At 32.2% G+C, this 17,854-nt stretch overlaps 2 protein-coding genes and 1 long non-coding RNA gene across 3 annotated transcripts; 2 read left to right on the top strand and 1 right to left on the bottom strand.

Moving 5' to 3' along the window:
* The first annotated feature begins 8 nt into the window (after positions 1-8).
* On the top strand, positions 9-2,457 carry LOC134198926 (uncharacterized). The gene is made up of 2 exons (XR_009973211.1): positions 9-1,025; positions 1,512-2,457. It is a non-coding gene; the product is annotated as an uncharacterized LOC134198926 (long non-coding RNA).
* A 6,365-nt stretch (positions 2,458-8,822) lies between these two features.
* On the bottom strand, positions 8,823-12,491 carry LOC101747083 (geminin-like). The gene is given in 5 exon segments (NM_001279475.1): positions 8,823-9,019; positions 9,869-9,995; positions 10,072-10,203; positions 11,959-12,077; positions 12,151-12,491. Coding segments are annotated over 5 exon segments (486 nt in total). The 5' UTR covers positions 12,160-12,491; the 3' UTR covers positions 8,823-8,920.
* Positions 12,492-13,467: 976 nt separating this feature from the next.
* On the top strand, positions 13,468-16,988 carry Tpi (triosephosphate isomerase). The gene is given in 6 exon segments (NM_001126258.2): positions 13,468-13,526; positions 14,108-14,227; positions 14,525-14,636; positions 14,740-14,849; positions 16,063-16,269; positions 16,603-16,988. Coding segments are annotated over 5 exon segments (747 nt in total). The 5' UTR covers positions 13,468-13,526; positions 14,108-14,116; the 3' UTR covers positions 16,810-16,988.
* The last annotated feature ends 866 nt before the right edge of the window (positions 16,989-17,854 follow it).

The following is a 17,854-nucleotide window of genomic DNA, read 5'->3' as shown; positions in this document are numbered from 1 at the left end:
GATAGCTAGGTGAATGAAGTTAGCCCCTCAAAAAAATTTTTTTTTCCTGTTTTCTACTTATTTTCTATTAATTCGTTTGTTCATCATTTGTTCTTGATTGTTCACTGTTAATAATTGTTTGTTCCCCATTTATTTATTTTAAAAAAAATATTAAAAATATATCTAAAAGTTAGCCCCTCGATTGCAATTTTTAATATTTTTTCGTCCTTAATTACTCGTAAATATTCATTTTCGATTGTTCTTATATAAAATACGTTTGTTCTCTTTCGAAATTACTCATTTTTTGTTTAATTAATTGTATTAGTTGAATAAATGTATACAAAATATGTGTACTGCGCATGCCATAAGTGTATAATCTATGGCGCATGCGTCAACTATAATGCCTAAACTTTCTACGCGGTTTTAATCGTGAAAAAAAAAACAATTATAAATCCTGAAGGATCAATTAATTGGTATACAGTTTAATTAAAAAATTTAAAAACAAAATAAATAAAATAATGTGCATTCGCGTAAAGTTAGACCAAATACATTTTTTCCATCCTCCTATATACCTATCGCTATGAAGGTATAAAAAAGATAGGTTAAGAGTTCACATAGGTAATATAAACAAATAAGTAAATATGTTCATTATTTATCTTTCAAGAGATAATGTAGGTATACATTATAATAACATTTTGACACAGTCGAAATTATATTCCTAACATTAGTAAAATAACATTTTAATATTTTTTTTATAGGTTATGTATTGAAATTGTTGGAAAATTATTTCATGTTTTAGCTGGAAAACTACATGGAGAATTATATGCAATACAAGATAATGAGCTCCATTAAATGAATTCGAATGAAACCAAACTGTTTACCATCCAAATTCGATTGTCGGGCAGATAGAAAACGAAAATTCACTCATAGTGAACCTCGGCCTGCATTTGTGAAACGGCAAAGACTCACTATTATCAAGGAAATTGAAGAGACAACTAAAAATGAGATGTGTCGTATTATTATACCTTTTCCATCTTGTAGTCAAGGTAGGTGTAACTGTCAATAATTAGTTACACTCACAGATCTCCTAATCAAATAACAATATCAGAAAAAATGAGAATAGTTAGTTAGTTAGTGGAAGTAGCCAAAATGGGCAAGTGGATCTCAGTTCCTATTACATAAGGTACTAGGAAGTTTGTGAAAATGAAAATTTATCACAGTGTAATATCACTTACTTACTTTAACAGTGAAGGAAAACATTGTGATGAAACCTGCACACCTAAATGTTCTTAGGATTTTCTTAGGTGTGTAATCCACCAACCAGCACTAGGCCAGCGCGGTGGACTAAGGCCTAAAAACCCTCTCAATGGTAGTGAAGGCCAGTGTCCAGCAAGGGGATATATTATATGGGCTGATGATGATGACTAGGAAGTTAAATACTACTACTACTACTACGACAGTACACATATAATCCTATATATTTACAAACTATACGTTTGTTGGAAATTGCTAACATTATTTCATATTTCCAGATGTCCAGCCACTTGAAAATAGGTGTAGTAATGACAAAGCTATCCAAGTAGCTCCAGCACAGGAACACAAAGGCAAGGCAAGTGTGCATTGCCACATCACCCCTTAATATATCTGAAGCAAGTATAAGTAAACAATCAGAACCAGCAAAAAAAAAAACTGTTGTTCCTGAGGACAAATTTGACAGTGATGAGTCAAATGCACCAGCAACAGAAGGATCAACTGTTGACTATGAGTTATCTCTCTATATCTCCACTCCATCAAAGACTTGTGCACTTCAGACTATAGCTCTCAAGAAGACTAAAAAGTTGAAAAAATGAATGTGTTAACAACTTTATCTAAAGTGAAAAATAAACAACGTTTATATATTGGTCTTCCACAAGAATTATGTTTCATAATAGGCTTGATTGAGAAACATACAAATGTTTCTGAACAAAATATTATATTATGTCTGATGAGAATAACATTAAATAGAACATTCTCTCAATTGGCTGATGATTTCGATTTATCTGTAAGTCAAGCAAGCAATATATTTTTCAACAAACTCCCAGAAATTGCAAATGTTATATCACCCCTTGTTAGACTATAAAAAAAACAATACAATAAATATATATGCAGGAAGGATAATTGATGTCAACTTGGTGGAAAATAGAAAGTTTTTAGATAGTTTGCCACCTACAAAACTCTTTAATTAAATAAGTAATCCTTACTTATAAATAGGAAGTTTTGTAAGTATTTTCACTCTTCATTCAAAAACTACTGAACAGATTTTAATAAGACTTTTATGCTGGTCTTCTATGGCTAGCAACTCATTATTATTTTGATTCTGTTTTCCACAAATGTGCTAAATATGGGCTTATATATATGAAAAGGAATAAATATTAATGTTATGTAACCTTTGTACCTGTATGTTAAGAATAATTTTTAATAAAACAATTTAAATTGAAATATTATTTTTATTAAATCACATTCACTTTGTACACATCAATATTTTGTACTCCCTATTTTTTTTTTATTGCTTAGATGTGTGGACGAGCTCACAGCCCACCTGGTGTTAAGTGGTTACTGGAGCCCATAGACATCTACAACGTAAATGCGCCACACACCTTGAGATATAGTTCTAAGGTCTCAGTATAGTCACAACGGCTGCCCCACCCTTCAAACCGAAACGCATTACTGCTTCACGGCAGAAATAAGCGGGGCGGTGGTACCTACCCGTGCGGACTCACAAGAGGTCCTACCACCAGTAATTACGCAAATGATAATTTTGCGGGTTTGATTTTTATTGCACGATGTTATTCCTTCATCGTGGAAGTCAATCGTGAACATTTGTTGAGTACGTATTTCATTAGAAAAATTGGTACCCGCCAGCGAGATTCGAACACCAGTGCATCGCTCGATACGAATGCACCGGACGTCTTAACCTTTAGGCCACGACGACTCCCTAAAAGGAAAATAGGTATAAAGTTTTTTTTAAATATTTAACATTACATTTTTGTGTAAGATTAGAAAATTGTTATTCTTCCAAAAAGAAACTACATTATCTAACAACTGTGCAACTTACTCGGAATCAAAATCAATACCTACTAATTATAGTGACCTGATTAGTTTTTTCAAAGTTGCTGAATGCTACACAAAAGTAGCAAGTTTTACTTTTAGCACAATACATATGCATTTGAACTTGTGCATAATATCTTTCTTTAATTTTTTTTTGCCTTTTTATTTATGGAAACATAGCATTACTCACTTGCTTGTTTGTAGATCTATCAAAAAAATATAATTTATGTTTTTTTTAGCACAGTGGGCAATACCCTATTATTCATATTAATTATATACGGCGCGGCGATGCGAAAATTCATTACTGAATTATTTAAGAATGATAGGCATAATATAATATTTTAATTCGCGATCTGTTTATAATTTTTAATATATGATTTAAAAATAAGTTATCTTTAATATTTTTAATTTTGTGATTTATGGGGTGGTCACAGTCATTATTATAAAAATAGAAATTTTGAGGAAATATAAATGTTTAATACAAATTATTTTGATAATCGAAATAAATTCATATCAATCCAAATTCATATTTGAACTATGAAAATTGTATGGTATGTAAACAGAAATATATTTTATAATTATAATGACTATTTATTCTATGCAGTATCTGTGCAAGCTTCTCTAACCGACACTGCAACTAGAATAAAGTCTAATAAAGAATAAGAATAAACTTTTCTTCGAAGCTCAATTCTACAAGGGTATTCAATCATATAGCTATCTATCTGTCGTTCCTGTATGAAATTTTGGTATGTCGAAATCTTGGATAAATCCAGCAAAGCTAAATAAAGTATTTACCTAAAAAATATGTTTATGCTTAAAGTCACGTGTTTATGTTATTCGAAAGTATTAAGCTCCAAGCAGCATTTAGCTCCAACTAAATTCATTAAGAACCAATTTTTCAATCGATGATTAAAACAACATTAATACTGAGAATGAATATTTATTTATAAAATACACATATGTTTTGACCACGAATTTTGCACGATAATTTAAATTAATATTCATTAATATTAATTTAAATAAATATGAATTAATCTTCTTCTTCTATAACCCATAGTCAACAGTTGATCCTTCTGTTGCTGGTGCATTTGACTCATCACTGTCAAATTTGTCCTCAGGAACAACAGTTTTTTTTTTGCTGGTTCTGATTGTTTACTTATACTTGCTTCAGATATATTAAGGGGTGATGTGGCAATACACACTTGCCTTGCCTTTGTGTTCCTGTGCTGGAGCTACTTGGATAGCTTTGTCATTGCTACACCTATTTTCAAGTGGCTGGACATCTGGAAATATGAAATAATGTTAGCAATTTCCAACAAACGTATAGTTTGTAAATATATAGGATTATATGTGTACTGTCGTAGTAGTAGTAGTAGTATTTAACTTCCTAGTCATCATCATCAGCCCATATAATATATCCCCTTGCTGGACACTGGCCTTCACTACCATTGAGAGGGTTTTTAGGCCTTAGTCCACCACGCTGGCCTAGTGCTGGTTGGTGGATTACACACCTAAGAAAATCCTAAGAACATTTAGGTGTGCAGGTTTCATCACAATGTTTTCCTTCACTGTTAAAGTAAGTAAGTGATATTACACTGTGATAAATTTTCATTTTCACAAACTTCCTAGTACCTTATGTAATAGGAACTGAGATCCACTTGCCCATTTTGGCTACTTCCACTAACTAACTATTCTCATTTTTTCTGATATTGTTATTTGATTAGGAGATCTGTGAGTGTAACTAATTATTGACAGTTACACCTACCTTGACTACAAGATGGCAAAGGTATAATAATACGACACATCTCATTTTTAGTTGTCTCTTCAATTTCCTTGATAATAGTGAGTCTTTGCCGTTTCACAAATGCAGGCCGAGGTTCACTATGAGTGAATTTTTGTTTTCTATCTGCCCGACAATCGAATTTGGATGGTAAACAGTTTGGTTTCATTCGAATTCATTTAATGGAGCTCATTATCTTGTATTGCATATAATTCTCCATGTAGTTTTCCAGCTAAAACATGAAATAATTTTCCAACAATTTCAATACATAACCTATAAAAAAAATATTAAAATGTTATTTTACTAATGTTAGGAATATAATTTCGACTGTATCAAAATGTTATTATAATGTATACCTACATTATCTCTTGAAAGATAAATAATGAACATATTTACTTATTTGTTTATATTACCTATGTGAACTCTTAACCTATCTTTTTTATACCTTCATAGCGATAGGTATATAGGAGGATGGAAAAAATGTATTTGGGCTAACTTTACGCGAATGCACATTATTTTATTTATTTATTTTTTATTTTTTTTAATTAAACTGTATACCAATTAATTGATCCTTCAGGATTTATAATTGTTTTTTTTTCACGATTAAAACCGCGTAGAAAGTTTAGGCATTATAGTTGACGCATTCGCCATAGATTATACACTTATGGCATGCGCAGTACACATATTTTGTATACATTTATTCAACTAATACAATTAATTAAACAAAAAATGAGTAATTTCGAAAGAGAACAAACGTATTTTTTATAAGAACAATCGAAAATGAATATTTACGAGTAATTAAGGACGAAAAAATATTAAAAATTGCAATCGAGGGGCTAACTTTTAGATATATTTTTAATATATTTTTTAAAATAAATAAATGGGGAACAAACAATTATTAACAGTGAACAATCAAGAACAAATGATGAACAAACGAATTAATAGAAAATAAGTAGAAAACAGGAAAAAAAAATTTTTTTGAGGGGCTAACTTCATTCACCCCTGATAGCTTTGAGAGACTATTTCAGCTTCTCTTTTTTTTTTTTTTTTTCCTACCTAATCTGATAGCCTTAGGGGCTATTTCAGCGTAACCGTGGCTAGTAGGTGAGCTCACGGGGCTCAAACCTGATGACGATGCTAACACGAACCCTAGCAAGAGCCGTGCTTCGCAGAATTTACCACCGGATCGGAAACGCGACCCACTGAGAAGATCCGGCGAGAAACTCAGTGGGCTGTGTCTAAGAGTTAATTTACTCGTCGAGCCCTTCGTCGCAAGCGAAGGTTTTGGCGAGGACGGTGACCGATGCTTGAGGTACCTAAAACCACCAATAATGGATCGGGAGGATTCATACCATTCGGTATGAAATGATACCATTCGGTCCACAGGATCGGGTATGTAATTACCGGCGCCCACGACAAGAGGGTTTTCAGGTCAAAATGGCGCAATTATGCCAAATGTAGATACTTATTGACTGAGTCAAGCTCCAGGTCATCATGGAGATCCACGTTCCTTAGGAACCGTCGTGCTCCGACGGTTATCCTGCAAAAACGGGATTGGATGACTTGAAGAGGCTTCAAATTGGTGCGGGCCGCGTGAGCGAGCATTATAGTAGGGGAGCCCACGATGCTAAATGGGGATTTACTCGAGCGTCATAGAGACCTATGGGGTTGCAAAGCTTAGAGGATAATAAGAAAAAAATGTCATATAATGTATTCCTTTGGAGCGGTGGGGCTATAGATTTTCAAATTTGTAAAAAAGCTGTTGCATGGATATACTCGAGTGCGTCAGATAGCTTATATGTCCTACGTATTTTTAATAAATTGTGTGTATGTTAATCTGATCGATTGCATTATGGGGGTGGTCGAAGATAAGGACTGGAAATGAAAAAAAATAATAATCGAGCGTGTCAGATTTTCTTAGAGGTCATAAATGAGCCTTATATAAAGGTCTCATGCAATAATCTGACGATTTCGATGTGACGCAAACTCGCAGCCATTATTTAAAAAAAAGCCCTTTTGAAATAGGTACTCAAGCGTGTCAGATTAAGACATAGTAGGTATTATGGTTCATCTTTATATGCTAGACGTGCTGTCTCATAATCTGACGCATATCTGACGATTATCTAGAGGGATTCGCCTAAACCGACAAAAAAATATTTTTAAATCATTGAACTTAATCAATGAAAAGCTCAGGAAATAGCATGCAAATAAAAAAGTGTATGTTTTTTAAGTAAAATTATTGTATTTGCAAGAATTTAAAAAAACATGTTCCAAAAAAGGGGGAGAGGGGATTATACATTACGCAGCTGCACGCGTTCAACTTTATAGACAAATTTTTGTTATTTCGGCTTGTGGAAATCGTAAGATTATATAGTTTTCGTTATCCTTGAATTATTTGCTCCAGATAAAAAAAAAAATTAACCACGCTCGAGAATGTCCAGATGATCAACCTATTTTTACTAATCTGATCCTTTGTCCTGGACGCGCGGCCTTATTTATGAGGTTCATATATTTGATGGAGGTACTTAACATTTAATAAACTACCGTCCTTCCTTAATGAAGCCTGAAAAACCCTAGATTTACAAATAAAACAGTTTGGGCAACTTCGCTCCTAGCTTTCCCATCAAAAAGCCCTGTTATTTTACATTTCTGATTCGTCCATCGTAGAGGTAATAATGAGTCCGTACAGTTCTTCTGTACCAAAAGCCGAAGCCGCCTATTTCTTAAATATTAAGAAGTGTATTATTTCAGTTTTGTCGTTTGAAGTGAGTTGGAACGAAATGTATTAAAATGTAAATGAATGTTATCATTAAGAAATGAAATGTATCTATATATTATTATATATATATAAATGAATTGCTGTTCGTTAGTCTCGCTAAAACTCGAGAACGGCTGGACCGATTTGGCTAATTTTGGTCATGAATTATTTGTAGAAGTCCAGAGAAGGTTGAATTATTATTAAAATTAAATAAAAATAACAATTTTGTTTTTCCTTTGACGTGTCCCCCGTCGGACGAGTTCCTTTTGTTTGTTTTAAGTTTATTTTACACAAAAGTTTAGGTCTTTTATTTATCGATAGAGGCACTACGAAGTCTGCCGGGTCAGCTAGTAAAATATAATTAAATGAGGTGATCTAAGACGTAATGAGTGTAAGATGAAATAAATTAACCATTCAGTAAAATGGCGGGAATTTAAATAAGAAGTTTAATGAACCTTTTGGAGGCCACATCCTGCGTTTTTCGCATTTTCACAAGTTTGTGTGCTATCACAGACACGACGAACAAAATAAAACAATTAATGATGGTCATGACCTATGCAAGTGTAGTGTTGATTCACGCGGCCCGCACTAATTTGAAACCACTTCAATCCCGTTTTTGCAGGATAGCCGTCGGAGCACCGTGGTTCATGAGGAACGGATCTCTATGATGATCTGGAGTTTGACTCCATCAGTAAGTATCTTCAGTCGGTATCAGTTCGCCACTGTGAGAAGGCGGTACGACACGAAAAACCTCATGTCGTGGCCGTGGGAGATTACATACCCGATCCTGCGGACTGTATGTTAAACAGTAGACGTCGCCCTAAACATGTCATTTCGGATCCTCTCGATCCACCAACGGTGCTTTTAGGTACCTCAAGCACCACTCACCGTTCTCGTCGAAACAGTCGCTTGGGCGAAAAAAAATATCCAATTTTATTTTTGAATAATTCTATTTAATATTGGAGAGTTATGTCTGTTATCAAATTTAATTGAAATATGTACAATCTTATACACTAAACACAATCTATATTACTACTATAATAGATAACAGAACATTATGATACATGGTAGTTTACGATACATACTAGTTTTGTTAAACAGCTAACTACAAGGCTTCATTTTTATCAATTTCGTCCGATAATTCATTTTTACGAATTGAATCTGACCTCAGAAACATTATTATTAGCCCATGTATCAAGCTGTATTTAACACTCCTTTTGGTTTATTTATTTCACAAACCACAGCATAGATCTCTTATTCAAGCTGTATTTGTCTTTGGATCAGTTATAATGATTTATTATGATAAGGAGTAATGCTTATTCTATTGGTTCAATTCCATTTTCAATAGTGCCATTGCATATTTTAGTATCATCTATTTCAATGCCAGTATCATCAGCAGTGTCTGACATTAACTCCTGTAATAATTAAGAAGTATTGTTAAAAGACAGCAACAGTAAAACAAAAATTGTATATTGAAATAAAGCTGATAATTAAAATCCTTTACATTATATATACACTTGTTGGTTAAAAGTCCTCCTGAGCGATAACAACAATGTTTAAGGTTCAACATATTGTATCACAATAGCAAAAAACTGTAATAAAATAAAATTGGAGTCCTGTGCTCATTTACATTTTTCTTCTCAAAAGACATTTACTATAAATAGGACCCTTCAATTAAAACAACATTAAATCTCTTGATATTAAGGAAGTTATGAACATTTTAATTTTATACTAGACATAGTGCATTCTTACACTTTACGTTATCTTTAAGACTTTGTTTACTCTTTGGGGTATTTCAATAGTTATTCTATGATTTGCTTGAAAGTAATGTACCATAATATAGCTATAATTACTTAGTGACGAAATTCAAATAAAAACTTGATAACTTATACTGATAATTTCTTCAGTATTCATGTTTATTTTTCATTTTATTCTACAGTTTGACTTCTGAGCTTAATAAATACTATATTAACCGCCTTATTTTTATGGCACAGGTTGACAACTAGTCAGCATGAGCCTTAGCCTTCACACATAAATGTCAGGGTGCGAGTGTGACTCACATTTGTACAACTTTTTTCTTTAGATGGTTAACTTTTAAAATTTTATAATTATTATTTTTTTGTGTTAAATTGAATAAACTAATAAATTCCATATTTTGTTTTACACCCATGGATTGCAATCCTGTCAATGAACAACTATTTTTTTGTGTCTGAAAACCATAAAATTAATGCTAAGCAATAAAAAGTAATATAAAAGTTATTTACTTTGCACACTTCAATGAAACTATTTGCTTCATCAAGTAGTTTCTTATATTTTAAGTTTTCTTCTGTCAACAAAGAAAGACTTTTATGTAAAATTTCATTTTCATTCAAAGCTTCAGCTAAAGCTTTCCTGAAAATTTAAAAGCAATGCTCATAAAGATATTAATATAATGTCCTGCTTGTTATATATTTTTCTATGAAATTACCTTCTCTTTTCTGCAACAACTTTCCAATAGGTTTCAGAAGGAACTTCAAGGCACAAGTCGTTCTCTGAGATCCATTTATCTAAATTTACTTGAATAGATTTAGATGAATTTTTCTTCTTAGTCACAATATTCCTGTAATAGTTATAGATATTAGCATATTCTTTATGTATAGTTTTAATTTAGTAGTTATTGATAATTATCTTACAAATTCCATCATTCATTTGAACCACTTGTTGCCTAATATTATCATCACTCATGATCAAAGTCATGGACACAACCAGTTCACCAACTATGACTGAGAATGAATATCACATGTCCTTTGAAGGAGGAAATATCATAATGCTCAGGAAATACCACGGTGGGAATTCAATTCTACAGCCAGGTAATAGATATTTTATTAGTACATATTATCTCTAGAAACACTATGGATAAATACAGTGATCTTAGGGAAGAAATCTGCACCTGTGTGTTGTGGTATGTTGTTAAAGAGACAAGCTAGGATCAACTCAAACATACTGAAGTTGACTGAAAATGTCTCGTAATTTACATATTGTAATTACTAAAATTGGTAAATACTCCGTATTACACAGTTAACAATGAAGGCATCTATCTACATTGCATTACATGCTGTGAATAATTTTCATCATTTCTGTTTGATTTTGTGTGTGCTCAGTTATTACAATATTGCATTTATTCATTTTTTTTTTTATTGCTTAGATGGGTGGACGAGCTCACAGCCCACCTGGTGTTAAGTGGTTACTGGAGCCCATAGACATCTACAACGTAAATGCGCCACCAACCTTGAGATATAAGTTCTAAGGTCTCAGTATAGTTTAAACGGCTACCCCACCCTTCAAACCGAAACGCATTACTGCTTCACGGCAGAAATAGGCAGGGCGGTGGTACCTACCCGTGCGGACTCACAATAGGTCCTACCACCAGTGAAAAATATCAATTTCAATAGTTTGTACATCTAAGTAACATCTTTAAGTATTTATGTGGGTGACTCACATGTATTTATTTATTTTATATTATTTAATTATAATTACACTAAACAACAACACATACATACTTTATTTTATATCAATACATTCATTTATCTCACAATCATACAAAACATTAATTACACTAAACAAAATAAAATTCACAAGCAAAGTCAGGCGATAACTGAAGTATAGCGGCGGCGATATATTTCGCTAGTTCATCGGTCGCATTTTTACCGATCCACCGCCACCAGTCGAAATCTGACTTGCGAGCGCGCATCCCGTATTATCTTTTCTGTTCTACGCCTTTTATAATTTTTGCTTTTTGTTTCGTGTACCTGCTTGTGTTGTTTGGACTATCTATTTCTTGTGTACTTTCTCCTTCTTTCTATATTTCGTGTTCGTCTTAAATAAAAACTTTGGTTGTGTCCTTTTGTGTTTGCAAAGACATTTATAATTCAACCCAAGACGACTAAAATTTAGAATGTAAAAAAGAATATAATGACAATAAAAATGCTTGTCTAAGCTTTAAAAGTACTTTTAAATATGTCAACAACTGAAGAAAATACTACAAATGAATGTGTTAAATGGCACTGTAGACAAAGCAAACGTTCTAGACAGGTATTAACTTTACTAAAAAATTGGGAGATACAGTTTTTATATGAGATTGCAATACAAATGGGTTAGAGCACCCTTCACAAAACAAACAAGCAGAAAATTGGGTTGAGTAGGTAAAATTTATCAGGTGGGTTTTATTGCTAGAACTTCAAGTGTTGTTAAAACTATCCTGCCCATTTCTTTTGTTAGCTAAATTTATAAATAGGAAAGTACAAGAAAGCTTTGCTGGAATTTGGAATGCTATTCATTAATTTAATATATTATTATATAGATACTTAATATTTACCTTGGACTGAAGTATTCCTTGATGCTGCCTTTCTTTCGACCAGCCAATAAATCTTTGTCGACTGATTTTAGTATAGTTGTTGCAGTGTTTGAATTTATTTTGCTTTCTTCGCCAGAATGCTAGAATAGATTTTTATTTTAAGAAAACATTTGCTAATAGCGATAATTAGATAAAGTTGATTTTAACACTGACCTCACTCATTATGAATAAAATAATGAATCAAAGTGATGTAAGAAGAAACAGAGCATTAGTAATTATTAAAACTTGTTTGAATGTTTATCGAGGGTTTCTTAATATAAAAATGCCAACGGTCAAAATTGACAGTTTAGTCATTTATTTGAACCGTATCGACAAAAAGAAAAACAATTGATTAAGAAAAGAATATACCAAAAAAACTAAATTAAATTAAATTAACGAAAAAGAAATAAACGTAAGTACGTAGCTATTACATGTAGGTAAGTAGGTAAGGTATGTAGGTAGGTACAATTTAATTAATTAAATCATTTGACGTTTGTTTGAAGTTTGCATTGATTTTAGTCTATTAGCTTAATTTTTTTTAAACAGAATAGACTCGCACCACTTATCATAATAATCTTAGATAACAGAAATGTCTATATGAACTGAAATTTATAATGAAATGAAACAAAATGAAATACATGGAATTAAATTACATGAAAAAATAATTCCAAGTGGAAATTAGATGACATATAATTGTTAAGCTCTCGGTCAAATTATGAAAATTTACTGAAATGTACTTTCATGGATTTTTTGTACTAACCAGGTTTCTTTTTTTTATATAACTTTCTATTTTCGGACATTGTCAGTATATATGTCATATATTGTCGGTGTATCATAGTCTTCCTTATACATACATCATTTTGACTAGTCTCAATACACTTCTAATACATATTTTGTATGTGTCAGTAAGTTGTGTGAAATGAAACTAAGACAGCATTAATGTAAGGTATTGATAATAAGAAGTTTTCATTGTACCATAATTGAATTAAAGGAGAAAAAACTTGTAAACGTGTCAGTGCTCGAGTCGGGAATTTAAATAAGAAAGCTGGACGTGGCTTTTCGACTTTCGTTTCATGTAATCGTATACTTACTCTCTATTATCTCATCTGAGTTCCTTTATTTTAATTTCATTTTATTTAATGTATTCGTTCCATTTCAGATTTGTTCAAATGACTTGGTCTTTTATAACTAAGATTAATTTGTATTCAATGAGTTCTTTGCCTTTTCAATGGACGAATCAAATAAAATTATCTTTGATATTCAATGTCATAGAGGTCATCATTGACGTTATTCTTAATTTTGTTCTCGTTGTTTATTCTATTTTAAATTACATGATAAACATTCTGCCTATTATCTAACAATTTTGTGATTGGACAGATTTTAAGATCAAGAAGAAAGTGACCAATTGCAAAAATATATTTTAGAGTCTGATAAAAGAAAGCTCAAAAAGAATCGTTTTAATTTATTTTTGTCGTATGTGGTAACTTAAACTTAACAGTACACTGCAGTTGATACACGATATTTGTTGAAAAGTTGGAAGCTCAAATAAGGTAAGTTAAATATTTTTAGTTTAACTTAATAAAAAGTCAAATTGTTTAGTCCTATCGTATAAATAATCTAGAAGAAGTAAAATTCAGAAATAAATACCGTGTTATCGGCTGTGTTATTTCTGCTAATTTTAAACACCCCTCTTCTAACAATCCAGTAATATAAGAACTTCACGAATAATTATTTATTTATACTAAACTAAATAATAATAGGTAAGTATCTTCATAGGAAAATTATGAAATCATAATTTTTCGTCAACTTACGGTCTGCTAACAGTTTGCACGGATCTGTACTGGTATCCGGCTTCTGAACCAAAGCAATTGTCTTCCCAATTATTGGGCAGTACAGCCGTTACATTAATAAAGTTAAGATTTTAACATCATTTCTTAAGAGACGACTGATGACATTGGCTTCACATTTCGGGCTGCAATATCTCCCTGTAGAGAAGCTCATAAAAAAACTTGCATAAAGGAAAAATCATATTTTCATTCTGTTACTCCCTATCTAATATAGATTGACATGGTAAACCTTAATATATTCACTTTGCTTTATATATTAATAATATATTATATTGCCTTAACAGATAACAGAAATGGGTCGCAAATTTGTTGTTGGAGGTAACTGGAAGATGAATGGTGACAAAAATCAAATCAACGAAATAGTTAATAATCTAAAAAAGGGACCTCTAGATCCTAATGTTGAGGTAAATGAAATTCAATACTATAATGTTAATTTTAAAATTGATTTAGGCTTCAATTTATTATATTTTAAGCAATGCTTTTCAAAATATGATCTTTTAAGACTTTTTTCTTAAAAGTAGTTTGAACAGGAAAACTGATTTTTTGTTGGCTGTAGTCTTCCTAAACATACTACTTTTATTGTATGTCATATGCATTTAATTAAATATTGTGTGTTCACTCCACAAAAAAAAAAAACAAATTTCATTATTTTGTTAAGTGACAATGTTACTTTTTTGAGAAATGTATCAACTTGTTGTCAGGTAATTGTTGGTGTTCCTGCTATTTACCTGTCTTATGTGAAGACTATCATTCCTGATAATGTCGAAGTTGCAGCCCAGAACTGTTGGAAGTCTCCAAAAGGAGCTTTTACTGGTAAATGTGGTTTATCATAGTTATCGGAATTTTTGTATAACATCAAAACAATGTTCCAATTATGATATACAGAGTACTAAGTAATGTTTTACTGTTGCTTCAGGTGAAATTTCACCCGCTATGATCAAAGACGTTGGAGTAAATTGGGTTATACTTGGTCATTCTGAAAGAAGAACAATTTTTGGTGAAAAAGATGAACTTGTTGCTGAAAAGGTAGTTTGAATTGTTGATACATTAAATGTATTTTTTTAATGAAAATTTATGAAGCTTGTGAGAGCTTATAGCATAACCTTTTTGATTTCTCTAATGGGGTTTCAAAATGATTAGCACAGTACTCCACCGCAGTATTTTGTGCAATGGTATATTTATAATAATCAGACTAATCATGTATTAATTAACAAGCTAACAAAGTGCAAAGCTAAGACAAAATTTAAATAATGCACTATAAATCTGTTGACCTCTATTAGTATTTTCATTGTGTTGTATTTTCTAATTTTTTTCTTAAATCCCACTTTAAGCACTAGCTACACTATCAGCACGCTATGAGGGCCATTTTGACATACTACAATAGTGATGTAAATTGTCAATTATTATTTATTCTCCAAAAAATGTAATGAAGTCTAAGTTTTTATTGCAGGTAGTACCTGATTAAAAAAGTTTAATAAAACAAAAATATAAATGCTTACTTAATATATTTGAACGATCTGTATATTGGAATAAAAATTAATATACATACTACAAGAAATAAATTAATACAAAAAGAGACCAAAAAAAGTGCCCCAAAAGGCTATATTTAATCAGATACGTCCATTCTGCTATTTTCACTGTCATCACTGTTATCATCACCTACATTAATTATAAGTTTGTTTTCTAAAATATTATCTATGTTCAGATTTCTTTCGTAATCTTCCCTTATTAGTTTAACAGTTCTTTCCACAACCTTTTCCCAGTCTCTTTTAGTCACATGTTCACAAACTTCTAATATTTTTAGCATTTTTGATGTGGTAAAGGGGGTTTTGTATCGTGTCTTGTAGCATATCCCTTAATTTGTGCCAACACCAACTCATTTGCATAATATTCACAATGGTAAGGCGGTAACCGTATAACTCTGTGCCCCTGTTCTAATGCTATTTCTTCAATGACGTATCGTATCTGGGTTGGTTTGAATTTCGAAAAACAAATGCTGATTTGTGTGGTAAATAAGTACGGTACGGAACACAAATGTAATTACTATTAATACGAAACTTCATGGGTGGACAAACGTCAAAACGGCCATCATAGTGTGCCGGTAGTGTCGTGTGTGCACTAGGATGCGTTATGTGTTTTATCTATATGTGCTCTAAAGTAACCAGGTGTTTGAGTTTGAAAGATGGGATAGGTATTATTCAATTTAGTTCTGTCCATTTATTGTAATTTTTTTTACCAGGTTGCTCATGCCCTTGAATCTGGCTTGAAAGTCATTGCCTGTATTGGTGAGACTCTCGAAGAGAGAGAATCTGGCAAGACTGAGGAAGTTGTTTTTAGACAATTAAAAGCTTTAGTATCGGCCATTGGTGACAAATGGGAAAATATTGTGCTTGCCTATGAACCTGTATGGGCTATTGGTACAGGCAAGACTGCTACTCCCCAACAGGTTTGTTTATCACAGAACTCTACACACATTTTGTTTTATTTATGTTAATTATGATTTAAGTTTATTCGACCTATCTCTATGCTTATGTCCATATTTGTATTGCATCATATTATTAACCTGTAGTCTGCATGTTTACCAATTAATTTTATCAATAGTATTTTACTGCATTTTATTGGTACATAATATTATATTAATTTATGATAATAATATGTTTTGGACTTACGTCTAGCAAAGTACTTGTTGTCATGTCTAAAAGTTATAAGATTATTTTTTAATTGGATTATAAGTGCAGAAAAAGGTTGCAGTTGTTGTTTACTTTTAAATTTCTTTTAGGCTCAAGATGTCCACCATGCTCTTCGTAACTGGTTGTCGGCCAATGTGAGTGGGAGTGTATCTGACGCTGTACGTATTCAGTACGGTGGCTCGGTCACAGCTGCTAATGCTAAGGAGCTTGCATCCTGCAAAGACATTGATGGTTTCTTAGTTGGTGGAGCCAGTCTTAAGCCTGAGTTTGTAGAAATTGTAAATGCTAATCAATAAAATAATGCATTGATTATTAAAAAAATGTTATCACACTTGTTGATATGCTACTTCAAACATAGATTATTTTTAATGAAACATATTCTTTAAGCGTAATCATGTGTAAGTGATAATTTTTCATGCTTTTATGAATATTTATTATCAATGTATTTGAAATAAATTTTGCTCTTTTTGTTGTATTCCTTTTATATTATATAATATTAATGATGTATTTAATGCATTTTACTATCACTGCAGTCAGTCGATTGGTGGAAGAGTAGAATATAATTATATGTATATATATATATATATATATTTTGCTACCTATTTGCTGGTCTACTTCATCTACGTGCCGACGACTAGGTGAGCTCAGGGGCTCAACCTGAGCGAATTTACCAGCCCTAGTAAGAGCAGTGCTTTGTAGAATCTATCATCGGATTGGAATCACGACCAACTGTGAAGATATAGCGAGAAACTTACTAGGCTGTATCTATAGGTTAGCTCGCTCGTCGAACTCATCGGTTACGACGAGGTCGGTGACGGGCGCTTGAAGAGGCTAAAAGCATCGAGATTGGATCCCGAGGATCCGACAAGACATGTTTTGGGTGACGGCGGCTTTGCGTTGCCCCGTCGTCTGGGTCGGATATAGATATAATTAGCGGGAGCTACGATAAGAGGATTATCGTGTCGTGCCGTTTTGTCGAAGTAGCCTTCTGACGCTACATTAATATACATACGGGTCGGCGCTTCAACGGCTATCCTGTAGAAATGAGATTGGATGACCTGAGGAGAGTTTATTTGTAAGTTTTTTTATTATGAATCGGCAATCATCCAGCTCATGAGATGTAGTCGGCATTGTTTTTAAGAATTTCAGTACTACGTTATGGCTTTTTAAATATAATTTCAAATTTATATTTTAACATCTCCCATTTTTTCTTTGTGCTATCTTATATCTTATAGCCAGATGGTTTTATACTAGAATATTCATCATGTAACTAAGCTTAGAGACTTCATATTGGACAAGTATTTCTAAATAAAGATAGTCTACTTGGCATTCTTAGAACGA

This window comes from Bombyx mori, chromosome 1 (genome assembly GCF_030269925.1).
Source record: "Bombyx mori chromosome 1, ASM3026992v2".
Classification (NCBI taxonomy): Eukaryota; Metazoa; Arthropoda; class Insecta; order Lepidoptera; family Bombycidae; genus Bombyx; species Bombyx mori.
The sequence above is the reverse complement of the archived record's forward strand: the minus strand, read 5'-3'. Positions and strand labels throughout refer to the sequence as shown.